We start from the raw sequence: 27559 nt of genomic DNA, 5'->3' as shown, positions 1-27559 counted from the left end.
TGAACTCGGGGCTGGCTGGCTGGCTGCTCCAACACGCCGATCAGACGGTCCGCACACCCGCGCGCAGAGGAAGCAAGGGCAGGCCTGCCCCGGCATGGCAGGTGAGTGGGCAGGGCCTGGGCCCCGGGGCACCGGCCCCTGAGAGGAGCTTCAGGAAAGGGGGGGTCGATGCAGTGGAACTTCGAGAGTGGATCCCTAGGATTGCATTGCTGCACGATCCATGCACTGTTCCCTCATGTTCCTGAGAGCGTGGAAACCCAGAGATAGAAAGAGCCATCCTGGGATGGCCCAGCAAGGCCATGGCAGGGCCCTCCCTGGCCTGGTGCCAGGCCTTCCCCACCTGCCTGGTGAGCAGAGGAAGAGATCGGGGACAGAGAGAGACCCCATGAGCTGCATCCTCTTCAAATTCCCACCCCAAAGACTCGAGGGCAAAAGCAACTCTGTCTGAGGTCAAAATAGCCATGTGACCTTGAGGAGAATTTGCTGTTGATGCCTCCATTTTCTCATCTGTATAGGGAATTATAATACAAATCATCTCACAGGCCTGCTGCGAGGAACTGATGAAAATCAAGTGTGCCAAACGCCCCCACAATATCTCATGTGGGACCTCCTAGGCCGCAGACACAGAAAATGCACCCCCACTGTGGCCCCAATATAGTGAAGGGCAAACTTGCCTCCACCCCAGGAACTTGTCTGCTAGCAATTACATATTTTAAGCCTCCTCTGGCTGGGTGCTGGGGTCCAGGGGTGAGCAAGACAGCCCACACAGGGGTCCTCCTCTCACAGGTCTTTAAAGGATGTTCCTAATGTTATACCACTTATTTTCTATTGTCCAGGATCATGTGACAATCACATGAGTCAACTCTTGTTTATTCTTTGACTTTCAAAAGCAGGTAGTTTAGTTTCTTTGTCATATTTGAATTTGTCTTCATTCCACCCTGGCAGTTGCTAATATTTATGGGCATCCGGGGCTCTCCTGGCTCTTGGGATGGTCTGCTCCCTCAGGGCCAGGCCTTGCCACCCCAGCTCACACCCCAGACTGCTGTTTCGAGAGCTGGTGCTGCTTCTTCCCTGTTAGCCCTGGGTCACAGGGGACTGGCTCTGCTTCCTTCGGGATCTATTTTCCAGGGTGTACCTAGAGGCCCCTCTTCCCTACTGCTCTGATATACTATCAGTTTTAAAGTGGACAAACTTTAATTGCTGAGAAAGACCCTTCTGGGAGCAAAGTCAGGAACAGGGGGTTCCAGTGTCAGATCTGTTGCTAACCCGCTGGGTGGCCATTCCTCCCTCCGAAGCTCAGTTTCTCCACCTGTAAAATAACAGGGTGAGACCCATCACACCTAGCAAATGGAAGTGACAGGCCAAATTCAATTCCCTGGTCTGGGTCTTCCTGGCTTCTCAGGACCTCCTCCTCAGAGCAGTAGGCACCTGGCCACTGTGCAATTAGTGCATGAATGACCAAGACGTGGGATTCTGAAAGCAAAGTTGTGGCCTGTGTGCTGTTGCTCTTTCCCCCACTGTCCATGGCAGACATCACTAGTTGACCCCCAAATTCCACCCCCCACAGGACCCAAATGTGGCCCCAGAATTCAACTCAGCATAGTTCTTCTAGCAGTCCTAGCAGTCAATCAGTGCCAGGAAGTGAAATGAGGCCCTTTTGCCATTATGGGATTCTAATAAGCTTTCAGCTCGGAAATTCTAAGAATCCAGGGACATACTCTGTGCACAGTTGGCCCTGGCTGGGATGTTCTCACTATTGCCCACTGGTGGGAGAGGCCAGCAGCTTCCAACAGGGCCAGAAAGGAAAGAGAGATTGGGCAGTGGTCCCAGGCAACTCCCCAGTTAATCATTTAGCTGTGGAGGTCAGGTGCTCGTGAAGCACACTCAGGATAGGGTCATAATGGGGCCCATTAAAAACCAATTACATGGAGTCCAGAGTCTGGGAGAGACTGCTGGTGTCAGCAGAGCCTCCTGGGCTCACCCCACTGGGTGTCATCCCTGGGGCTGGGATGGAGATCTGGGGAGGAGAGCACTGCCAGCTGTGGCGTCACCCAAGGGCAGGAGGAGAAAAGGCTGGGGGGTGAGCCAGAGCTGAGGGTGGTGGTGAAGAGCTGGGGGTGCAGCAGCCAACCTCCCCTCCAAGTAGAACTCGTTCTCAGGCTGCTGTCTGGGGCCAGCTGGTAAGCAGGTGAGCTGGAAAGGAGATGACCTTGGCCAGGAGGGGTGTGGCAGGCAGGGGCCGGTGGTGAGGGACCCTGAATGCCAGCATAGTGGCTGTGGGTCTGCTGGCTCCAGAGCAAGGAAAGTGACAGGCTGACCCTGGTGCAGCCAGGAGAGTCCCGTCTCCACACGGAAGCTCGGTTTCTCCATAGTAACGGGATGGATTGAACAGCGTGAGATGGAAAATGCTGTGAGGCTGTGGAAGCCATGCAGTGATTTAAGCAAGAGGTGAAGAAGGGAGAATAAAAAGAAAAACAATGTGTGTGGGAGCAGGGAGGCGTGGACCAAAGTGGTGGGGGAGATGTGGGGAGAGGAAGAGGCCGCCCGGGTACTGACCCAGCTACCCGTGGACCCAGCACTGAGCTAAGTACCATATGCAGAGGGAGACCACTCACCCTGGCTGAAGCTTGTTGCCCGAGAGTGCTTATTAATGGCCCTTCACTCTCTGGATTTCCTGGGTTAGGAGATGCTTTTTCTCCTAGCCCGGCTTAGGGTCCTTACCTCATCTTCCCGAAAAGTCTATGAGCAAAGTATTATTATTGCCACTTTTCAGAGAAGGCAATCTGAACCTCAGAGAGGTCCACTCACTTACCTGGCACTGCACAGCCAATAAGTGGAAGACGCAGGAGAACACTAATTGGCAGAGCACTGGACTGGCAGCCAGCAGTCCTTGTGCCAGCACTGACAATCTGATTAACAGCACTTAATATGTGCCAGGAACTTACTGCTCTAAGTACTCCACGTGACTTGTTTCCCTTAATCGTTACAACTTGAGGAGGTGGCTACTAGCACAAATTCCCGTTTTTCACCAGAAGACTGAGGTTCAGAGAGGTTCAGTCACTTGCCTCAGGTCACACAGCCCCAATGATCGGTGAAGCTTGTGTTGGAACTGAAGCATGTGCCTCTGAAATCGGGTGCCCAATGCCTGTGGAAAGGAAGGCACACTTAGGGGCTTAGGGGGGGTGGGGTGCGTGTGTTGTGGAGAGGGGCTGAGAGGAGTCCTGGGGGTATCGAAGCACTTGATTCAGCAAACTGCCAACAACCCAACCCCGAAGAGCTCTTCTGGACTCATTTCACAGATGAGAAACCGAGGCCCAGAGAGAGGAAGCAACTTAACCCACACCCCACAGGCAGCCAGTGGCAGGTACTCCACCTAGGCCCAGGCCTGCTGCAGGAAGGAAGACAGGAAGGAAGGGCAGGTTTTGGAATGTGGCAGCCTGACAGAGGGGATTATGGGTGGGTGGGGGGCTGGGGTGTGGGGAGCTGGCAGGGCACAGGTGTTGATCCCCAGGGGCGTGCCAGGAAGCTGGGGAGTTTCCCTTTCACACCCTAGTTTCCGCCGAGGGACAAGGAGGGACATTCATTCATCTGACCAACATTCCCTGAGCCTCTACTCTGCCCCAGGCCCCGAGCTGGGCTCTAACAACCCAGAGAGAATAAGACCCAGACTTTGCCTTCTCGGGCCTCACAGTCCAGTGGAGGAGAGAGACATGTAAGCAAACAATTATGTCTGGGCTTCCCTGATGACTGATTAGAGACACATTAGTCCCGGCAGAACTGGAGCTGAGCACATGGAGGAGGTGACATCGGGTTTGTTTTGATAAGCGTTCTGGAAACCATCCCACATGCACATCTGTCTCCCGGCCTTGGACTGCCCTATAGGAAGGCTCCCATCCTCTGTGCCCGTGAACCCCCATGAGGGCTGAGGACACCAGTTAGGGCAAAACTAGGCTGTAATCTCCAGAAGAGTTGCCTTCTCCCCATGGGACCCTGGCCCCACACCACCCCCAGCCCTGACAGCCCACGAATGTCAGGTCACCAGAGTGTGATGCTCACGAGTACAGATGGCTCAGGCACCTGAGCAGTGACCCCCTGGGTCAGGGCAGATGTTGCGCAGGTAAGGGTAACAGGTCAGGATTTCTCAGTGACAGCCCTCTGCAAAGCCAACAAGGACCAAAAGGAAGACCTGTGTTTGGTGAGAGTAATGGAAAGGCAGAGCGGAGACAAATGGGGGTAAATGGGGAGAAAAAAGCCTATAGTTCAGCAGAAGGGAGCACTTTTTAACATCAGGGTGGAGAACAAGCTGCCTCTGCGGTATGCAGGCTGGAACTCTAATCCTGCATCCACTGAGAATTCAGAGGAGGGACTTTGACTCTGGCAGGAAGTAGTAAGAGAGATGGTCTTTGAGATTTGGGGATAATGATGATAATGGCTGTTGTGATTCATTCCTCCCGCTCTTGCCCCACTGTGATAAGGCCACAGATGCCCAGAAGGGAGGTGGGAGCTGGTTTGGGCTGTGACTGGAAAAGGTGAAGCCAAGGTGGGATCCTTGGGACTTGAACCCATGACCCAGAGCCCAGAGACTCTTTTTACCTCCTAACCACCCCCCTTGCAAGAATCCCTGGGGTGTGCCAGCACTAAGATAATTATCACCCAGTAAACTTATCCCCTGCTCCTCACTTATCCCCTAAAACTAAACAAAAACAAAAAACAAAAAATTGCATCCTGTTCTGGCCTGTCCCCTATAGTGTGTGGCTTGACTTAGTGTCCCCGGGGAAGAAGTCCCTTTCTTCCCATCTCCGAGTCTCACTGTTTGGTCAGTAAAATGCAGCCCCTGAGCTTCTTTTTTTTTTTTTTTTTTTTTTAAGATTTATTTATCCATGAGAGACACAAAGAGAGGCAGACATAGAGGCAGAGGGAGAAACAGGCACCCCCACGGACAGCTCAGTGCAGGACTAGAACCTGGGACTCCGGGATCACACCCTGAGCTGAAGGCTGACGCTCACCCACTGAGCCACCCAAGGCATCCCCAGCACTGGGCTTCTAATGGCCGTTCCAGCTCCACTGCTGGCAGTCCCATGTACGAGGTAACTGGAGCTCCTGCCTGTGTTTGCAGACAAAACAGAGGCCACCTGAGCTCAAATTTCATGGACTTGAGAAGGTTCCTGACCAAGGACTACTGGGGCTAAATTGGTGGCAGGCTTCCCCATCTTACTTTCAGATGTGAGAATTAGCGAGCTAGTGGGAAGTCCCTGGCACTGCTGTTACGGCTCCCTCCAGACAGGACGCTGTTGGAACCAATCCTTGCTCATCCACCTTGCTCATAAGGGCTGTAGGAGCTCCCAAGCTTCGGACTATCATGTCAGCTGTGTAAGTTCCCATTCACATGTTCGGTCATTATCCCCAAATCAGGATGCCAGGCGAGGGCTTTCAGCCTAGTCAGAGCTAGCTAGAACCAGCCTCTTCCATGACCCTCAGGCCTGGGTATGGAAACTAGCACCAGCTCACCACCTCCTCATAAGTGAACACCAGTTGGAAGGCTGTTGCTGTCTAGACAAGAAAGATGTCCATAGCTTGGCCTAGGGTAGTGATGGAAAACGAGGTGTGTGATGGGCTTGAGGAAGGATTTGGAGGTGGCCACAATTGGACTTCATGATTGGATCGGATAAGGGATGTGAGAGCAAAGGGGAAATCAAAAATTCCTTGGTTTGGACCTGAGTGCCAGGTGAGATGTCATCTACCAACATGCAGGTGAGTAGGGATTTGAAGATGGAGTGGAGAAGAAATCCAGATTTCTGCTTTGGGTGTATTAGTCTGGATTTGCCTAGAAGACCGCCCAATGGAGATTTCAAGTAGATGGTTGAATATATTGTTTGGGCTTCAGGGAGAAATCACAGTGGAAATGTAAACTTAGTGGTATCAGCAGCAGACCTCCAACCAAGACTGCTTAGAAGCCTTGCAGTCTGACTGTGGCTGGGGCGCAATCATCATGGAGGCTTCTTCCTGCTGTATCCGGTGACTGGGATCCTCAGACATCTCTATCTTGGTCTCTCTTCAGGTCCTCCCCAGCATGGTGGCTTCCATGTTGCTGCATTTTATCAGATAGAGTGATGATAGATCGACAGATCAATACAGAGGACAGAGAGAGAGTTTTATTAAGGAACTGGCTTATACGATTATAGAGACTGGCAAGTCCAGAATCTGTAGGGCAGGCTGGTAGGCTAGAGATTCAAGGAAGAGTTACAGTTCCACTGGGAGTCCAAAGGTAGTCTGCTGGCAGCATTGCTTCTTGCTCAGGGATGGTTGGTCTTTGTTCTACTAAGCCCTTAACTGAATAGATGAGGCCCACCCACATGAGGGAGGGTAATCTGCTTTATTTCAAGTCTACCAATTTAACTTTAATCTCATCCACAAAACACGTTCACAAAAAACACCTGGAAAAATGTTTGACCAAATATCTGAGCACCGTGGCCCAGCAAGATTGATACATAAAATTAATCATCGTGTCATGTGATAGGAGAAGGAACAAAATAGACATTTGGTGAGAGCCTGATATATGCCAAGTGCTTTCCACACATCATCTTATTCAATCTGATTATTAAAGCTGAGAGAAAGGCAGCCCGAGTGGCTCAGTGGTTTAGTGCCGCCTTCACCCCAGGGTGTGATCCTGGGGACCCGGGATCAAGTCCCACGTCAGGCTCCCTGCATGGAGCCTGCTTCTCCCTCTGCCTGTGTCTCTGCCTCTCTCTTTCTCTGTGTCTCTCATGAAAAAATAAATTAATTAAATTAAAAAAAAAAAAGCTGAGAAAAAGCCATTATTACACCCATTTTATGGACAAGAGACGTTAAATCAGGCTGAAGGATACACATAAGCACATGGCATATCGAGGATGCTGACCCACGTTTAAGCGACTCTGGGATGTGCTACTGTAGGAGCCAAGGGTGGGGAAATGAGTGATGACCTTTTGGACAGGGGACCTGGCCTCTCAGTGGAGGTCTCAAAACCAGGCTGAGGAGCTAAGAGTCTTCCTTGAGGGAGGAGAAGCACCCCCAAGAAGTCATGGAAGCCAGGAGGTACAGTGGCTACATTTGCACTGTTAACAACTGCCTGTCACTGGTCCATAATCGTTAGATGCTAATGAAGAGTAATCCTGGGACCAGATCCATTCCAGCTATGGTGGAAGGTTGGGAAGAATTTGTTGTAGGACTTCTTCAGGGCTCCCAGGCTGTGTGGAGGGCTTAGACTTGGCCTTGCCCATGGGAGGAGGCAGAGGGTAAGCAGGAAAAGGGACAGAAACCTGTGGTATCAGAGTGTAGGTCCCACCTTCCCCAGAAAGATGAAAGAACATGACACTTTCTTGGTGCCTTCTATATGCAAAATGCCACATCACTGGATTTCCTGGGGCAAGGGGGCAGTCTTCATGGCTGAATCCTTCCAAGAATCCTGTGAGGTAGGTGCTATCATGGCCCCCATTTTTTAGATCAGGACCATGAGACTCAGAAAGGTGAGGTGACTTGTCTAAGGGCAAGAGAGACGACAACTGGGGTCAGACCAGGTTTGCTGGCTCTAAATCCTGTATTTGCCCCATTCCACACCCCAGTGACTCAAGAGTTGATAATTCCTGGTTTCGGCCCTTGATCACCAGAGAGGCAAGATAGCATGGAACCCTGGCACCACCCATACTAGCTGTGTGACCTTTGTAAAGTTACTTTACCTCTCTGTGCCTGAGTTTTCTCATATGTAAAATGAGGGGTAATAATAGTATTTACCTCAAGCTTAGTGACAGGATTAACTGAATTTATAAATGTAAATCACAGAAGATAATGTCTAATTCATGGTGTGTGTTAAATATATATGTATTAGGTATTCATCTTATTGTTCTTATTATCATACTTGGGGGCAGGGTGGCTTTCACATCACCTGGGACAGTCTTATCAGGCCTCTGAGTTAGGATTTACATATTGGGAAGAAGTTGAATGTTATTGTTGAAGAAGAGTCCTAAAGATTTATCCAGACACCAGAGGTGCATGTTGAAAAGTTTAGCAGGTATGAACTGACAACCCAAACCTGGAAGTGAAAAATGTGTCATGGGATGCCTGGGTGGCTCAGTCAGTTAAGCATCCAACTCTTGATTTTGGCTCAGGTCGTGATCTCAGGGTCATGAGATCAAGCCCAGCATGGGGCTCTGCACTGGGCGTAGAGCCCACTTAAGATTCTCTCTCTCTCTCCCTCTCCCTTTACCCCTCCCCCTGTATAAAAAGGAAGGAAGGAAGGGAAGGAGGGATGGTGGGAGGAAATTCACATTTACTGATACTACTTAAATAAAATCTAACTTTGAGTCCTGATGCCGTTGAGCTTGTTGGGAAATTCTACCCCAGTTATTCCTGTGGCCCCTGAATGTTTCAATTATCTATTGCCATATAACAAGCCGCCCCAACACTTAGAGGCTTAAAACAACAGCTATCATTCTCTCACTCACAAACCCGCCATCTGGGCAGAGCTCAGGGGGACAGCTTGCTTCTGCTTCATTTGGGATCAGTGGAGGCAGCATGACCAGAGGTTGGAGGATTTGCTTACAAGATGGCTCAGGCCCACGGCTGCCAAGCTGGCGCCGGCTGTCAGCTGGGCGCTCGGGGGCTGTGGGTTGGGGGTCAGGCTAAGAGCAATGGCTCAGTATTTGCTAATTCTGTGTTCACGGACACTTTAAGGAACTACTGCGAATAACGAATACAGGGAATACAAAGGAATAACACAGTGGATAAAAAAGAAGCTGCAGGAGCTAATGACTGGCCGGTTGAAGCAGGTGGGAGGGCAAGACAGCGCAGGGGAGAAGCGTGTCAAGGGCTCCGCCTCACCTCCCTGCCCTTGCCCTACTCAGGGGTCAGAGTCACCGAGGTGGACTGGCACAGCCGGAAAAATGGTGCTGCCCACCACACCCAGGAGTACCCCGGCCCTGAGCTGGTGGTTCGCAGGGGCCAGGTGTTCACCTTGCGGCTGGAGCTGAGCAGAGCCCTGGAGGACCAGGAGACCATCATCTTCACCTTGGAGACAGGTACCTGTCTCGCCAGCGCCCCCCCCCCCCCCCCCCCCCCCCCGCTTCTGGTCTACATCCAGAAAGATCTGTCCTGTGACCAGTGACCTGAGACCTCTTGGTCATCAACCCAGACTGGAGGGAAGCAGGTCCCAACCCCTGCAGGTGGGTGAGCTCTGACCCCTAGAGGCTCCTGATGACACTTGCTGAGGATGGCTGGCAGGTACTGCCAGCAGGTGATGGGACAGATGCCACAGCTCTGGAATTCTCTGCCTACTAAGGAATCCTAGGGCTCTGGAAAACTGTGGAAATTCTTCAGATACTTTTGGGGCCCAAGCTTTTCTTTCCTTTTTTTTTTTTTTAAGATTTTATTTACTTATTCATGACAGACTCAGAGAGAGAGAGAGAGGCAGAGACACAGGCAGAGGGAGAAGCAGGCTCCATGCAGGGAGCCCGACGTGGAACTCGATCCCGGATCTCCAGGATCACGCCCTGGGGTGAAGGTGGCGCTAAACCGCTGGGCCACCAGGGCTGTCCGCTTTTCTTTCCTTGACAGACGAATGGCAGACTTTGGTTTCAGGGGTCCTATTACTTTCTCTTAGATCCAGGACGTGGGTGGGACATGGGGACAGTGGAGGTGGCCCCCAACAGTGTCCTGGCAATTCAGGAAGTGAACATTGCAGTGGATTCCAGGCTTGTAGCTTTTCTTTTCTTCCCTAGAGCTGGGTTTCCTAGGGGCACCTGGATCTCCCGATTCCCTCTCCTCTCTGCCAGGACCCCAGGCATCTGAGGACTGCCACACCAAAGCTGTGTTCCAGATATCGGAGCCGGATGTGGGCCAGAACTGGACAGCGGTGGAGGAGGCTCAGACGGAGAACACCATGACCGTCAGCATCACCAGCCCTCCCAACGCTGTCATTGGCCGCTACCTGATGAGGACCAGGGTCTCCTCTCGCCGAAAGCAAAATGACCGGAAGCTGGGCGAATTTGTTCTCCTTTTCAACCCGTGGTGCCCAGGTAGGAGCTGGCAAGTCCAAGGCAGAGGATTTCCTGGAAGCTGTCCTAGAGGTGGGCCCGCCCTTAGCAGGGGATCTGGGAGGCAGGCTAAGCAACAGGCAGGTGAATGCCAAAACAGCTGGGCCTAGGCAGAGGTGAGCCCTGGGCAGAGGAACCCGGTAGCAGGTGCTACAAAGGATCCTATGCCAGGGGGCAGGGATCAGTGGTTTCCAGTATGCGGGGGCAGCCAGCAAGCATGGGGCCTTATGGGAGGAGAGCCCCAAGCTCTTGCCATCAGCAGCCTTGGTTTAGTCCCCATGCTGCTAAGTCGCCTCCCTCCATGAGTCCTGGTTTCCCCATCTGTGATGTGGGAATAATAACAGTGCCTACCCCTTGGGATAATGGTGAGAAATCATAGTGCTAATGCTTGTGATGTACACAGGACATCGTAAGGAGTACTGGGGTCAGTACTCTTATTAATATTTAAGAAACATGAGGCTGCTGTCGGCATCAAGCAGGGTCATCTTGCTAAAGTCCCTCAGTCTGGGGCTGGGTGGGGGTGTCCTCGCCTGGGTAATGGACTCCCCCTGGTGGAATGGGGCTTGGCCAGAAGGTAGCCCGGAAGCCCGCCAGCCCCTCTTGCCCTCCCTGTCCCAAGTTTCCAGGCACTCCCCAATGTAGCCCCTACCCCAGGCCTGCAAGGCCAGAGAGCTCCAGCCCAAGCCGGGCCTGACAACTGCTTTTCAGAGGACGACGTGTTTCTGGACTCAGAGGAGGAGAGACAGGAGTACGTGCTGAACGACAGTGGGATCATCTTCCGAGGCGTGGAGAAACACATCCGAGCCCAGGGCTGGAACTACGGGCAGGTCTCCAGGGGCACAGGCTAGCGGGGGGGAGGCAGGGTGGGGTGTGCAGAAAGTCAGCGCAGGAGCCCTTGAGCCTGCTCACCTCCTCCCGCCAGGGACAAGCGAGGCTGACCCCTAGAGCAAATCCGCTCATTCACTACTCTTAGCTGTGCCGAGGCCTGCGCTGGGTCCTTGGACGGGAGGTGCTTTGGATGCAGTGCAGTACAGAAGAATAAATAGCTTCAGAGCCCGGGGGGTGGGGGTGGGGTTGGTTCTCAGTCTTGGGCAAGCTCCTGAGTCCCAGGGAGGGCTCTTCAAAACACACAGGTGGCTGGGCCCCACCCAGAGGCACTGATTCAGGAGACCTGGGGTGCGGCCTGCGAATGTGCATTTCGGTTAAGGTGGTCCTGCTGCTGCTGGTCTGGGACCACACTTCAGAGCCACTGGCCAGATAAATAGTTACAGTAAAACATGTGATGGCAGAGGGGACACGGGGGCATCAGAGTGGCAGAGAAGGGGGCATAGGGAAGTCAGAGAGTGTTAAAACCCCACCTCAGGTATTGTGGAGGCTTCATGGTCTTGGGGCTGAGTGTGGAGCTGGGCACAACGTGACAAGGCAGAGGGCAGAGCCCACAGCCGCATGGTGGTGGGAGTCAGGGAGCAGAGGAGGACTGCAAGAGGACTAGGTGCTGCCTGGCCTTCAGGTGCCCTGAAAAAAAGGTTGGCTGGGCAAGTCCAGGACCCTGACTATCAGGCAGAGCAGCTGGAAGTTAGTCTGGGGTTCAGACAAGGTCCTGGAGAGTTTAGGGTCCACTTAAGGGGTAACCACTCCTCGGCACCCACCTCTTCTGACCCCATATGAAAGTGAACCCAGGGCTCCCCACACCTTCCAAAGAACCTTCAGAGACCAGAAATCTTAATTTGTATGCAAAGATCCTCCAGTTTTGAAATGTTGTCAATTCATGCAAATGTATTTGAAAAAAGTCATTTAAACAGGAGTGTGCCAGCAGGAGAGATGCGGCTCCAGGGTCACCAGCTTACCACGAACTTTACCATGGGTAGTGGGGGAGTCTTGGGGGTGGATACTGAACAGGGTGGGGACACGATTACGATGGAGTTTCTGGCTACCAGTGACTCTTTGAGGGAGGGTTTCTGAGACTTGGGATGCTCTGTGGTGTTCCTGGGTGGAAGTAGGCAAATTTCCCTGCAAAACACAAGGGACCTATTGGGCAAGCATCGTGCGCGGGAGGGCCTGGAATGCGGGTGAAGCTCTGGCCTCTAAGCACAGCCTCTCTGCGGACAGTTTGAGGAGGAGATCCTGGACATCTGCCTCTCCATCCTGGACCGAAGTCCTCTTCACCAAAATGACCCAGCCACCGACGTGTCCCACCGCCACGACCCCATCTATGTCACCAGGGCAATCAGCGCCATGGTAAGGAGCCCCACCGTTCCCTGCACACAGTCTTCCTCATGGGCCCCTGAGCCAACCCCAGGATCACACCCTATGATCTTCCCAAGTCACATTTTGTTTTAATTCTCTATCACTGTCCCAAACCACAACCAAAGCTCAGTGGCGCAAAACAACCACTTACTATGCTTACACGGCTGGGGGTGTCTGAACACCTGCAGGTGGCTGCAATGGTTTCATGAGACCATATATCTGGGGCCTTGGTTCTACTGGTCAGTGGTTCTTTGGTTCTCTTCCATGCTGTGTCTGCTGGAGCTGGAATGTCAAGGTGGCTTGCTTGGGATCGTTTTTGGCTCCTGCTCTGGGCTGGCTAGAACAGCTGAGGTTGGCTGGGCATGGCTCTCTCTCCATGCAGCCTTCCCACGTGGCCAGCTTGGGCTTCCCCACAGCATGGTGATCTCAGCGTAATCAGACACAGCAGCTGGCTTCTCGCTGAAACAATTGTTCCAAAACAGAAGAACTGGAAGCTTTGAGTGGCACACAGAAATCCTGGGCCTGGAAACTGGCACAGCTTCCCTTCTCCCATAGTCATCAGTCAGAGCAGTCACGGGCCAGCCCAGACTCAGGGAGGGGATACAGAGGCCCAACTCGCCACCAGAGGAGGCCTGTCTTTATTCTGTTTCACACAATAATGCTTCTTCCTCCTCAAAAGATAGCCAGAAGGCCTACTGTAAGCAGATGCTAAGATAAGTGGGTGGATATCTGTGATTCCAGGAATGTATGAAGCTGTTTTCCTCAGAGTTGATACACTTCATTCCTCGAGACCTTAGAGAAATGTTGAAAAACAGAGACTCAAAAGCTGTGACCGGTTCCAGACAGTGGAGTGTCACAGCCCTGTGGGGCTCTAAGTCAAAAGTCCTAAACTTGGGGCTCACCAACCCTTTTGCTAACCTGCTGTGTGACTTGGATGGGTCCCTCAACCCCTTTGAATCTGTCTTCTCGTATGAAAAAAAAAAAGAAAATAACAAAAATCTACCTTGAAATGGGTTGATATGGTATGCACGAAGCCCTTGGAATAGGGCCTGCACACAGTAAACAGTTAATAAATGTTAGCTGCCTCTATAATTATACCACCAATGGCCCCCCAGATAGATCATTTAAAAGAAGAAATGCTGTAAAATCATAGGTAGTTTCCAACAATAGGGTATCCCAATGGAAGGTAATTAAAAACAATAAATGGTACCCAAAGTAGGTATTTTAAGACAGCAGATGCCTCCAGTTTTCAGATAATTTAAAAGTAAGAGGTGGCCCTGAACGACTGGTGCAAAGTGTGAGATGCTTTTACAATGGCGTGGTCCCGAGGAGGGAAGCCTTGCCTGGTGGTGGACCCTTGGCCTCCTCTGCCCAGGTGAACAGCAACAATGACAGGGGCGTGGTTCAAGGCCAGTGGCAGGGCAAGTACGGCGGCGGCACCAGCCCCCTGCACTGGAGCGGCAGCGTGGCCATTCTGCACAAGTGGTTCAAGGGCAGGTTCAAGCCTGTCAAATACGGCCAGTGCTGGGTCTTCGCTGGAGTCATGTGCACAGGTACCCAGGGAAAGGTCCCCTGACCCCAAGCCAGCTCCATCATCTGCCTTCGTTTGCATACATGTACACAGACCCCACCCCAAGTTTTTCCCCTATTGGTGATGGGGAAATAGGAGTCTGGTTGCTGATGAGAGAAACCAAATAGTTAAGTTCATTTGTGTGACTTTGGATCTTTTATTTTGCCCCCTTCCGCCTCCTGGCGGGGTCCCTTCCACCTCCTGGGGGGCTCCTGCTCTTTAGTCCTTAGATGCCTGGGGATCGCCACCCGAGTCGTGTCCAACTTTAACTCGGCCCATGACACGGACAGGAACTTGAGCGTGGACAAATACGTGGACTCCTTCGGGCGGACCTTGGAGGACCTGACAGAGGACAGCATGTGGTGGGTGCTAGTCCCCCGGGTCCCCAGCCCGTCTGCAAGAGGGATGGCCCCGGGACACATGACCCAGAGGCCCAGGTGGGGGGGCTGGAGATTTGGCTGCCCTGAAGCCCAGGGCGCCCTCCGTGGGACTGAGCCTTCCCCGAGATTCCCTATGCATGGTCACCCCTGTGTCCTGCCTCAGCTTCTTTGTCTGCTGTCTCGGGCCATGTGTGTGTCTCAGCCCTGGCAAGACTCTTCCCACAGGCTTTACACAATTCATTTTATTTTTTTATTTTATTTATTTATTTGAGAGAGAGAGAGACAGTGACAGAAATAGCAAGAAAGGGGAGGAAAGGGAGAAGCAGAGCCTCTGCTAAGCAGGGAGCCCAACGCAGGGCTGGATGCAGGGCTGGACACAGGGCTCCAAGCCAGGACCCTGGGATCATGACCCGAGCCAAGGGTAGACGCTCAACCACTGACCCACTCGGGCATCGCTAAACAATTCATTTTAATGTGATTTTTTAAATAGGAAAGACACGCATGTGCGTTAATATTCAAAAGGTATCAAATGGGTTATAGTGATGTCTCCCCCCGACCGGGTTCCCGCCTCCTGTCTTCACGGAGGCAGCGCGGCCACTAGCTTCTTACACCTCTTCACAGGGAGGCTCTGCAGACGCAAGGACATACATACTCACAGTCCCCTCACTCCTCCACTTTTTACCGACTCAGTATTAGCAGCATAATGTAATGCTGTTCATCTTGCACCAAAACAAAACCAAAATATCTTGTCTTTTGATGTTGGGACCCCTGTCACCACAGAGGTTATCAGTTTACCCCCAAGTGCTTATCCAAATATTCTCCCACACAAAGACCACTGCCTCCTGGAGAGGAGTCCTGAGGTCAGCTATAAAGATGCCATGTCAGGCCAACCAGGGTTTCTCTTTCCTGCTTCCTTATGGTGTGACCTTGTGCAAATAATGTTGCTTTGCTAGTCTCATGTTCTCATCTTTATCACAGGAAACTTCAAGTCTGAATTCTTTACCAAGGTTACCAGGACCTACGGAGCTCTGCATAGTTTGACCCCTACCTAACCCCATACTGGCTGAAGCCCAGAGATACTTACAATACTTTCAGTTCCCTAAAGACACAAAGCTCTTCTTGTCTCAGAGTCTTTGCACATGCTGTTCCTTCTGCCTGGAACACTATTCCCTTCACTCTTCCAATGGCTAATCCTTTCTTATTTTTTTTTAAAGATTTTATTTATTTATTCATGAGGCACACAGAGAAAGAGAGAGAGGCAGAGACACAGGCAGAGAAAGAACCAGGCTCCATGCAGGGAGCCCGATGTGGGACATGATCCCAGGACTCCAGGGTCATGCCCTGGGCCAAAGGCAGGTACTAAACCACTGAGCCACCCAGGGATCCCCTAATCCTTTCTTATTTAAGCCTCATCTTAGATGTCATTTTCCTAGAGCAGGTTTCCAGTAGTCACTTGCCATTCAGGTCTCTTTTTTCACAGCATTTATTGGTACTTGTATTTGTTTTCTCTATCTGCTTACCTACTTTTGCCTGTCTCCCTAACCTTCTCCTTTATTAGAATGTAAGCTGCAAGAGGGCAAAATGTTCTGTCTTCTTTGTGATTGTATTTGTACCTTGAACAACACATATGTGCACACACACATACATATACCTACATATATATAGAATATATATACACACATATATATACATACCTAGAGTTTGGGGCCAGGGCCTGGCTCACAATAGGAACTTGCCATCCCATGGGCCTCTGTACTCACTGAAGGCCATCCTGCCCCATCTTATCTCTGTGGCAGGAATTTCCACGTCTGGAATGAGAGTTGGTTCGCCCGCCGGGACCTGGGCCCCTCTTACAATGGTTGGCAGGTTCTGGACGCCACCCCCCAGGAGGAGAGTGAAGGTATGGGCTCAGCCTGAAGGACCCCGGACCCCCATTCCTCCTCACCCTTGCTGCTCACGCCCATCCCTCCTGCCCAGGCATGTTCCGGTGCGGCCCAGCCTCCGTCACTGCCATCCGAGAGGGCGACGTGCACCTGGCCCACGATGGCCCCTTTGTGTTCGCGGAGGTCAATGCAGATTACATCACCTGGCTCTGGCACGAGGATGAGAGCCGGGAGCGGGTGTACTCGGACACCAAGAAGATTGGGAGGTGCATCAGCACCAAGGCCGTGGGCAGTGACTCCCGCGTGGACATCACGGGCCTCTACAAGTATCCAGAAGGTAAGGGCAATAGGGCGGCCCCCATCAGCCCCCCAAGATGCCCTGTCTGCCGCAGAGGGCCCACCGCAGACCAGCCTGGGCCGGGCCCTGCCCTGTGTGTTATGATGGTGAGGGGAGCACCCATTACCCGGCTCTAGACCATCCCTGCCATGGAGACAGTGGGAAGGGAGTGTGATTAACAACATGGATATGGAGCCAGACTGCCTGGGTTCAAATCTCAAGGCTCTTCTGAGTCACTTTACTTCTCTGTGCCCCTGGTTCCTTATCTATAAAATGTGGCTGATGGTAGCACCGACTTCCTAGGGGGAAAATATAGCACCTGGAACTGCGGTGCCTGGCACATAGCAAGTCTACAAAAATGTGGGCAGTCCTCATCAGATGAGTCTTCAGCCCCAGCTGGCAGAGAAGCTGCAGACCTGTATTTTTGTGCGAAATTGCCCGATCTGAAGTCTTTGATGATTGATTTAAAATGTATTTAAATAGTCCCCGAACCAAACACGGTGCCTATGGCCGTGGTGTGCACCTGGCTCCTGGGCTGTCCATTGGAGCCCTTCCAGGCGTGGTGGATTGAAGTGGTGAAGGAGTGGTGGTTTTCCGTGGGGAGGAGGTGAGATGGCACAAGAGAAGCCGGGGGACGGGACGGGACGGGAGGAGCAGGAAAGGGACACCCACCTCACCAGGTGCGATGCCCCCAGGGTCCCGGAAGGAGAGGCAGGTGTACCGTAAGGCCGTGAGGAAGCTGTTCGGCGTGGAAGCCCCCGGGAGGAGGACCCGGGTCCGCAGGGCAGGCAGCCGCGGGCTGTGGCGCGAGGACCTCATGGAGCCTGCCACCAAGCCCAGCGTCACCGGCAAGTTCAAGATGCTGGAGCCACCCATGCTGGGCCACGACCTGAGACTGGCTCTGTGCTTAGCTAACCTCACCTCCCGGGCCCAGAGGGTCCGGGTCAACCTGAGCGGTGCCACCATCCTATACACCCGCAGGCCGGTGGCCGAGATCCTGCACGAGTCCCACACGGTGCGACTGGGGCCCGAAGAAGGTAGGGGGGCCGCTGCCCAGGGGGGGCATGGAGAGGGGGACTGGCCAAGCGGGACTTCCCAGCAAGCTGTGCTCATTCCCAGGAAAGACAGGGATGTCTCTGAGCATTTGATCAGTGCTTTGCCTCCTGTTCCCCACCTGACAGGTGAGAAAGCGGAGTTCAGAGGTGCTAACTAATGAGACTAGTAGTAAAAGTCCATGGTCATCTGGTGGCAAACTTGAGTGCAGGTGAGGTGATCTCAAGCCATGTGAATATTGACTCCCCGGACAAATACCTGCTGGGAGCATTTCACAACCTATGGAATATGCCTTGTCACCTTTCTAAAATCCACCATATTCTGCAGCCCACCTGGCTGCAGGTGTCCTGTACGAGAGGCACGGACCAGTAAGAAACAGCTACTAAGTGCTCACATGTGCCAGGCTCTGTCCTGAAAATTCTAAACGCATCTACTGCCATCCCCACAGCGTTCTCTGTCCTTGCACCCTTCCCTCCTGTTTCTCTCTCTCTCTCTCTCTCTCTCTCTCTCTTTCTCTCTCTCTCTCTGTCTCTCTCCCCCACCCCTCGCTCCCTCTCTGCCCTCACATAACATTCTGAAGTCTAAGGATTCAATTAAACAAAGAAACTGTTCCTCTGGGCCCAGTTTCTGGTGAAGCTCCTGTGTTTTGATGGAGGGAAAACATGTGAAGGACATGTCACACACCTTTTCACTTTTTTTTGCTCCCTTATTCTTCACAAAATCCAAATTGCAAAATAACGCTGTGTAGGGAAATGTTAATTAACGTGCACTTTCTCCTGGCTTTTTTTTTTCATATTAAAAGTAATATACATTCCTTAAAGATTTCGAGGGCACAGAGCAAGATCACCTGTGATCCTACCACCCACCTCCAGATTATTAACATATTTTCCTTCCAGTTTTAATGCCTGTTGCTTTTTGCCAAACAGATCTGATTACACTGTGAGAACTCAGTGTTTATTAGTGTCTCTCTCAGTTCACATCACATTGTTATTCAAATGTTTTTATAAGCTCTTCAACCACATCATTTTAATAGATGTGTAATCTTTAAATAAATATACAGATAGTTCTTTTTACATGTTGTGGGATTAAATTTGCTAATGTTTTATTGAGTAGCCTTAGAATTTGCATTTCTAACAAGTTCCCAGGTCATGCTGATGCCCCTGGTCCCAGGACCATGCTTTGAAAACCACCAATTTCCCACCACACAAGGAGTAAATGATAGAACATATATAAAGTGTTTGGTGTAATTCTGACCACCTAAGGGACATGTAAGTTATTGTAGGGATTGATAGCATTATTGATATTATGAGTTGGGGATAATGATACTTGCTCATGAAATTGTTGTAAGGATTGAATGAGTTCATCAATGAATGTGTTTCCAAGTGCCCAGCAGTAAAAGTTAGTAAAAGTTAGCTTTCGTAATTATTCATTGTTGCTCTTGTTGTATTAAGGATTCACCTAGTCATGACCTACTGGACTAAGGAAACCCATACAGCAATGTAGAGTTTTGACATATGGATCAGCATTTGGGCATTCAAGAAGCTTCTACTATATGCAAAGCTCTAGGGGAACATAAAGTGAACCAGGTTCAAATCCTTTAAGGACTTTTTCCACAGGTTGAAAACCAATGCCCTCAGGGGCAAGAAGGAAACAGAAAACAGCAGAGGGTGGTCAGGCGGGAGCAAATCAGATACGTTGTACCCATTTGTACCTAAAGGAAAAATACAATGATCCAAAAACACCCAAATATAACGGTAGTCCACTGTGCTCTGTGGTGACCCATGTTCCAGGGAAAGAAACCCACAGGCAGGGTGTCTGCAGCTGGTGAGAGCCCCAGATGTCGAGGACCACAGGAGCTCAGCAGGCAAAGGACACGAGATCACTGAGTGGGGTACCCATGAAGGCTTCCCATTTTGGGGGCTGACTCAGATGGGCCTTAATGGGGAGGGAGGATTTGGAGAAGCTGCGAAGAAGTTGGCCTTTTTACTGGATTGGAAGCTTGAGGCCGACCTTTGACTCTCCTCCCTTCTCTGCACCCGGCACACCGTGCACACTGTAGGTCCTCAATGAACAGTGAATGGATTCCTGTTAATGGTCTGAGATATTTGCATCTGGAATGATTAGGGAAAGGTTAAGCACAATTCCAGGAGTTTTTGGAGAAACTGTCAGGTGTCATGGTAGCCGACTGGCCTGAATTTGAATCCCATCTCATCTTGGCTCCTTGATTTACTTGCTGTGTGACGTTGGACCGGAAACTAACCTCTCTGAGGCTTAGGTATCTTCATCCGTAAACTGACAATAATATAATAATGTTCATCTCACGTTGGTGGCAAGGACCAAAGGAGGTGTAACTAGGAATGGAGCCTTCCCTTCTTCCCCCTGATTCAGCTGAAAAAGAGTATCAGACCCCTAACTCCCACCTCTGCTTTCCCTTCCAGAGAAAAAGATCCCAATCACAATATCTTACTCGCAATATAAGGAAGACCTGACAGAGGACAAGAAGATCCTGTTGGCTGCCATGTGCTTTGTCACCAAAGGAGAGAAGCTCCTGGTGGAGAAGGACATTACTCTGGAGGACTTCATCACCATCAAGGTGAGTCCTGTCTGCATCCTTTTCCTGGCAGGCCCCCTACACGGCTTGGGGAGAGCATCAAAGGCTGGGGGTTTTGTGCTTTTAGCTCCAGCTTCGGCTCTCAAGGGCAGAGAGAAGCGGCGTGGATGCAGGGGGCTAGATATAATGATGGAGCTCAGTAGGAGGGCAGATGGATGCAAGGGGTAGCCATGATTCCTGCCCACACCAGGCTCCAGCCAGTGTTCCTGCTGGGACCCATGGGTTTCTTGGGGGAGCGTAGAGGGGGACAATGACTTATGGGGATTACCCCTCCAGGTGCTGGGCCCCGCCGTGGTGGGGGTGGCGGTTGTTGTGAAAGTGACGCTGGTCAACCCCCTCCTGGAGAGAGTGGAGGACTGTGTGCTGATGGTGGAGGGCAGTGGCCTTCTCCAGGGACAGCTCAGCATCGAGTAAGTGTCAGCCTGGGAGTGGGAGCCTTCCTTATAGGATGGGCCATGGAAAAGCGACCAACGGAGGGCGGTGCAGGAGACTCTGGGCCTCCAGGAACCAGCTCATGACCTAGACACACCAGCCTCCATCTATTTATTTCTTCCTTCATTGATTTAGTCATTAGTTCAGGTGTATAACTCACCCAGTCACCCCCTCACTCATTCACGTGACCCTTAATCACATGATCAGAATGACCTGTTCTCTGAGCCTCTTGGTGACCTTTGGGAACACCGGGATGAACAGACAGGGCTCTGCCGGAAGAAGTGTTCTCAAAGACGGGACCATCAAATGAGGACAGTGCGATGTGTGCGGAGGGATGGATCCCTGGGGCCCAGGGAATCAGGGACAGCCCTTGAATGGGGATGGGGTGGAACCAGGGAAGGGCCACAGTGGAGCTGGGCCTTACATGATGAATCGAGAAGCTTTTCAGGTATGGAGCAGGATGGAAGGCTTCCCAGTTAGAGGTCTCCATGGCTAGGGTAGTCAGGGAGGGTATCCTAGAAGAAGAGAGACGTGATCTTGTCCTTGGGTGTGATTGGAATGGGAAGGACATCCGATGTGGGAGGAACGGTGCAGGTGGAAGCCCAGAGAGAGGAAGTGTAAGGTATGGTCAGGGCACAGGCCCGGCTGGCTGGAAAGAATGAGGAGTGGTGGCAGGGAAACAGAAGCTAGAAGCATATTGACAGGGCTTGAATGTCGGTCTCAAGGTGTGACCTTGATCCCAAGGGCTCTGGAGAGGGCAGGCCAGATGCAGAAGGAGAGGGAGCTGACGGTCTGCCTTTGTACCATCCCCTTCCCCAGCGTGCCCAGCCTGGAGCCCCAGGAGAAGGCTTCCGTCCAGTTCAGCATCACCCCGTCCAAGAGCGGCCCGAGGCAGCTGCAGGTGGATCTCATCAGCCCCCACTTCCCAGACATCAAAGGCTTTGTGGTCATCCACGTGGCCACCGCCAAGTGACTGGCCACCACAAGGGGCTGACAGTGGAGGAGATGGCCTCCTTTCCCTTCCTGTCCACCTCTTTGTCTCTCTTGAGTGGGAGCCAGGAGGCCCAGGTTCCAGTTCTGCTTCTCTTCCTGCCTCACTTTGTGAATTTGGGCAAGTCCCTTCTTCTCCTGGGCTTCAGTTTCGCCATCTGTGAAATGAAGTGTTAGGCTCGGCAAGCCTTAAACTTTTGGACGACGATGGATGATATAGGGACACTCTTCCATGTTCATCGATCACCCTCACCACTGGGAGGCTGACAGACCAAACATCACAATCACCGAGGCCCATCCGGCTCAGCCAGCTCGTGCCCTGCTTGTTCACCATCACCCTGGCCGACCCTTGGGCTCTCCTTGCTTCTCTCTCAGCTCCTCGGTGCTCTGACTGCATCCAGACCCAAGAGTGTCCTCCCAACTCTGAAAAGGATCCCAGAAGTGTTAGGGCTGGCACCAAATCATTCCTCAATGCTCCCATTTTACACAGAGGGAAGAGACTTGCCCATAGCCACAGGGCGAGCTGGAGACAGCATTGGGGTCTGTGCATGCCATTTACACCATCTAAGTTTTACCCCAAAGTTGTGTTCTGAAAATCATCAGATTTGAACCAATGGGAGATCTTCCCTCACTGAAGACCCAGGCCCAGCATCCAAGAGTCCCCTGCTGCCTGGAAGAAGCTGAAAATAGAAGAGCCTGATTGAATGGGAAAATGAAGCCCCAGATCTGATCTCATGGTGGTCATTAGGGGTCTCTTTCCACCAGCCCAGGGTTTATTCATTTTTTGAGAATGAGAGCAACAGTAACTTTGTAGAACCCACCCCCCAGCAGCTTATACTACACACAATCATGTTCTCAGCATCAGAACAGGACAGAGGCCTCTGGAACAAGGACTGGAGTGGAGAGCACCAGGACTTGAGGATAACTGCACATGTCGGTCATGAGACTCAGCTCAGAATGTTCTAGACAGCCAAAAGAATTATAATGACCAGAGAATTTTAAGTAATCTGCACCACAACAAAATGGTTCATCCGCGGTAGGACACTTGCTGAATGCAAAGTTAAGTGGGAATAATTGACATAGAAAGTCTTTGCTAAAAGGAGGTCAGACAAATACACGGACATGTGTGGTGGGTGATCCTTGTAACCGAGGCCCCCGTGAAGGCTTTTGTCTCATGATTCTACACAGCATGACGGCTTGGAGAACCAGAGGTGTAAAGGACCTGCTTTCCAAACCTGGGTTTGGGATGCTGATCCCGTCCATATAAGAGGGGCAGCTGGAGGTCCAGAGCAGCAGCCACTTCCTCAGGGTTGAGCATCAGGAAGGAGTACTGAAAGCTGACTACAACAGAGGGGATCTCCCACTTTTTTTTTTAAAGAGTTTATTCATGAGAGACAAAGACGGAAGCAGAGGGAGAAGCAGACTCCCCACAGAGCAGGGAGTCCAATGTGGGACTTGATCCCAGGACCCTGGGCTCATGACCTGAGCTGAAGGTTAAGCAGATGCTTAGCCGACTAAGCCAGCCAAGCACCTGGGATCTTAGTAAAAGGGATGCTCCTTCCAGCAGGGAGACTATCTTGGCCCCTTGCAGTGGCCCCAGACATCTCATCCTTCAAGCAAATGCCAATTGCCCACCTTCCTCAGACTTGGCTGTACCAGGTTGTGCCTCCCAGGAGGCTGACTCTGAGACAGAGCTTAGCATGCAGGACACTTAGCGAGGAATGACCTGGGGGTCAACACAGTGGAAGGGAAGCAGGATAGGCAGAGGGAGAAATGGAGCCATGATGCAGGTCCAGTGACAGCCTGGGCCCACCCCAAGGGCAGCTCTGGAGCTAGCATGGCCCATGAGATTTGTTCCAGGTTGGGCCAGGGTGTCCGGGCCTTTCTATGCCTGCATCTATCACAGATTTGCCCCAGAAGACAAGTGACTTTGAGCAAGATAGCTCTCTACAGCAGAGGTCATCCCTGAAGTTGTCTGTGGTCAGCACTCCCAGCAGTTGGGGGAACAAACCCTCCACTGAAGGAAAAGCTAGACAATGTGTCTCCACCTGCGTTCTGTTCAACCCAAGGACAGAGCAGTGACATTACAAATTCCCTGTGCTCGTGGTGATTACCGTCCAGCTGATGGAGACAGGCACTCAATCACAACATTTTAAAAGGTACAAAAAGTAAAATGAGAAATAAGAGTAAGCAAGTAAACAAATCTGTGGATAAGCTGATTGCAGTTAGTGATGTGTGCCAAAGAGAAAATAAAACCCAATGTCACCTCTCCCAGAGTTGCAGGGGATAGGATAGCACCACTTCCCATGGTGGCATCAGAGAAAGAGTCTCTGGGGAAATGACATCTGAGCTCAAATTTTAATAGTAACCAAAAAAAAAAAAAAAAGATGAAAAATTAAATGAGTGTGCTTACTACATGCCAGAAACTGTTTCAGGTGCTTTATATATATTAATTATTTAATCTCATAACAACTCCAAGAAGTACATACTATTATCGTCGTCTTCAACTTACCTTGTGGCACAGCCATGGCTGGGCACCTTGACTCAGACAAGGCCTATGCTCTCTCCTGAGATTTGGATGCAGGGAATGTTCAGAAGGCATCACAGATGGTGTAGATGGTGGAGTCCCAGGCAGTGCCCTAGCCAGGTCATTTCTGCTGTGACATGGTCGTCGCATGTTCCAGTTACCTATCACTGTGTAACAAACCAACCCATAACTTAAAATTTAAAATAATCACAATACTTATTTTGTGAATGAATCTGCAATTTGGTCAGGGCTTGGTAGGCATAGCTCATCTCTGCTTGACTTAATGGAGCTGGGACAGTGGAAAGGCTGGGTCAGGATTGTCTGAAGGCTTATCCACTCACATACATCTCTGGTGGTGGATGCTGGCTGTTGGCCGAGCACCAAGCTGGGCTGTCAGCTGGAACACCTACCCACAGTCTCTCCACGTGGTCTGGGCTTCCTCACAACATGGTGGCTGTGGTACAAGGGCAAGCATCGAGAGAGAGAGAGAGAGAGAGAGAGAGAGAGAGAGAGTCTCAGATAGACACCATATTGCCTTTATGTTTTAGGATTGGAAGTCATCCAGTGCCACTTCTACCACATTCTAGTCATCAAAATGGTTACAAAGTTCCTCCAAGTTTCTTTCTCTTTTTTTTTTTTAAGATTGTATTTATTCATGAGAGACACAGAGAGAGAGAGGCAAAGGGAGAAGCAGTCTCCATGCAAAGGAGCCTGATATGGGACTCCATCTCGGGACTTCGGGATCACGCCCTGAGCCGAAGGCAGACACCCAACCACTGAGCCACCCAGGCATCCGGTTCCTCTAAGTTTCAAAAGGAAACAGACCCAATTCATCATAAAAAGTGGAAAGATTCTGGAAGAGCTTGTAGGACTAGAAATATTGCCATAGATACATGTGGAAATATACAATCTGCCATGCTGTTTCCTGCTGCCTGCTTCTTGACCCTCTGAAGACTCGTGGAATCCCATATTTCCCTATGTCTGGTCTATCTCTTACTATCCTCTCCAATTTGCATTTAATTTCTACACCATCCCCTCTGCTTAAGCCAACAAGAATCAGTTTCTTCTGCTTGCAGCCAAGGAGTCTGACTCGTGGAAATGAGCTTGGTTTGTCCCAGGAACAAAGTGAAGGCCAGTGTGTCCAAAGTGTCCTGTGGCTCACTACCTTCTCCTTGATATTGGTCAGCAGTCCTAACCTTCAGTCTCTAGATGGTAACCAACAAGGGGGATTCAGAGGCCAGCACCTTGGCCCTGACTCCTCCAATAGCTTTCTGTTCATGTTATCTTTGCCAATGCTGCAGCCCTAAAGGGGTGTCTCCTCAAAAGATCCCTGGCCTCCTCTTCATTGGTGAGGTTCAGTGGTTTCTAGGACTATTTCTTAAATTATGCAGGCAAGGCAGAAAGGTGGCTGTGGTAATTAGTGGTGGTGCTTGAATCAGCCAAGGTTCTCCAGAGAAACAGAACCAATAGGAGTATATATTGGACTTGTCAGCCTCCATAATCACATGAGCCAATTCTTTAATCAACTATATCTCTATGGACTATCAATGAACAATCCAAACCAATTTATATTTACATTTATAATCAGTCAAAAAAATACAAAATACTCAGATGTCAATCTAACAAAACATACAGATTTACATACTGAAAACCAAAAAAAAATGCTGATGAGAGAAATCAAAGAAGATCTAAATAAATGGAGAGACATCTCTTGGTCACGGATTGGAAGACTCCCTAAAGATAAGAAGTCAATTATCTCCTCCAAATTGTTATATAGGCTTAATGCAATTCTTACCAAAATCTCAGCAAGAAAATTTGATAAATTGGACTTCATCACAATTCAAAACTTTTGCATCCGTGAAAGAACCTGTTAAAACAATGAAAGACAAGCTCCATACTGGGGAAAAAATGTTTGCAAACCATGTATCTGACAAAGAACTAGAATCCAGAATATATAAAGAACTCTCAAAATCCAACAGTAAAAAAACAATCTAAAAAATGGGCAAAAGACATAAGCTTTTCACCAAAGAGGGTATACAGATGGTAAAAATAAATAAATAAAATAAAATAAAATAAAATAAAATAAAATAAAATATAACATGAGGGCAGCCCCAGTGGCACAGCGGTTTAGCACTGCCTGCAGCCGAGGGCGTGATCCTGGAGACCCTGGATCGAGTCCCACGTCAGGCTCTCTGCATGGTGCCTGCTTCTCCCTCTGCCTGTGTCTCTGCCTCTCTCTCTCTCTCTCTGTGTGTCTCTATGAATAAATAAAGAAAATCTTTAAAAAAAAAATAACATGAAAGGCCATTCAGTATTATTAGCCATTAGGGAAATGCAAATTAAAACCATGATGAGATATCACTATATAGCAACAAAACCAGCTAACATTAAAAACCAGTGATGATGCCAAATGCTGGCACATACTCTCTTAACTTGCCGGAATAAATGTAAAATGTTACAGTCACTGTGGAAAATAGTTGGGCAGTTTCTTGAAAAAAGAAACAAGCCACTAAGATACAAGCAACGAGTTGCACTCCTGGGCGTTTACTCCAGGAAATGAAATTTATGTGCACACAAGCACCTGTGCATGGATGTTTAGCAGCTTTCTTTGTAGCAGCCTCAAACTGGAAACAGCTAATTCAACCGTGGTCCATCCATAGCATGGAATTCTACTCAGCAACAATAAGGAATGGGCTATGGATACCTGCAACTCCTGGAGGAGTCCCCATAGAATTATGCCAAGTAATAAAAGCCAGTTCCAACAGGTGACATACTATATGATTTCCTTTCTGTGACATTCTTGAAATGACAAAAATTCTAGAAACAGAGAACAGATTCATGGTTGCCTAAGGTTAACGAAGACTGAGGATGAGAGTCAGTGTGGGTATAATGGGGCAAGGCAAGCATCTTTGTGATGGAATGTTGTCTCCCTTGACTGTACCAAGGGCAGTATCCTGGTTGGGACACTGTTACTATAGTTTTGCAAGCTGTTACCTTTGGGGCAAAGTAGCTAAAAAGTACCTGGGATCTTTCTGTTGTTTCTTATGACTGCATGTGAACTATTGTTATCTCCAAATAAAAGGTTTAATTTTAAAAATAGCTGATAGGGATGCCTGTGTGGCTCAGTCTGTTAAGCGTCTGCCTTTGGTTTGGGTCATGATCCTGGGGTCCTGGGATCAAGTCCCACATCGGGCTCCCTGCTCAGTGGGGAGTTTGCTTCTCCCCCTGCCCCTCACCCCACTAGTGCTCTCTCTCACACGTGTACTCTCTCTCTCTCTCAAATAAATAAAATCTTTTTAAAAAATTAACAATTGGGCAGCCCAGGTGGCTCAGCGGTTTGGCACCGCCTTCACCCCAGGGTGTGATCCTGGAGACCCAGGATCGAGTGCCACATCAGGCTCCCTGCATGGAACCTGCTTCTTCCTCTGCCTGTGTCTCTGCCTTTCTCTCTCTCTCTCTCTC

The 27559-nt window shown here is 50.5% G+C and overlaps 1 protein-coding gene across 1 annotated transcript; it reads left to right on the top strand.

The window, feature by feature from the left end:
• On the top strand, nt 1-27559 carry TGM6 (transglutaminase 6). The gene is made up of 13 exons (XM_049100769.1): nt 1-101; nt 8880-9053; nt 9807-10049; nt 10776-10894; nt 12177-12305; nt 13690-13867; nt 14108-14246; nt 16061-16164; nt 16242-16484; nt 17180-17521; nt 19976-20130; nt 20425-20558; nt 21400-27559. Exons 1-13 carry the CDS (start codon nt 95-97, stop codon nt 21551-21553), a joined length of 2121 nt encoding a protein of 706 aa, XP_048956726.1. The 5' UTR covers nt 1-94; the 3' UTR covers nt 21554-27559.

Source organism: Canis lupus, chromosome 24, assembly GCF_003254725.2.
Source record: "Canis lupus dingo isolate Sandy chromosome 24, ASM325472v2, whole genome shotgun sequence".
NCBI classification, from domain to species: Eukaryota; Metazoa; Chordata; class Mammalia; order Carnivora; family Canidae; genus Canis; species Canis lupus.
Note: the sequence above shows the minus strand (reverse complement) of the source record. Positions and strands in the feature narration are given on the sequence as shown.

Coding starts and splice junctions, on each gene's coding strand:
- TGM6 (XM_049100769.1), top strand. Junction 16,485..17,179: donor CCTCTACAAGTATCCAGAAG/GTAAGGGCAATA, acceptor CGATGCCCCCAG/GGTCCCGGAAGGAGAGGCAG. Junction 20,131..20,424: donor AGGACTTCATCACCATCAAG/GTGAGTCCTGTC, acceptor TTACCCCTCCAG/GTGCTGGGCCCCGCCGTGGT.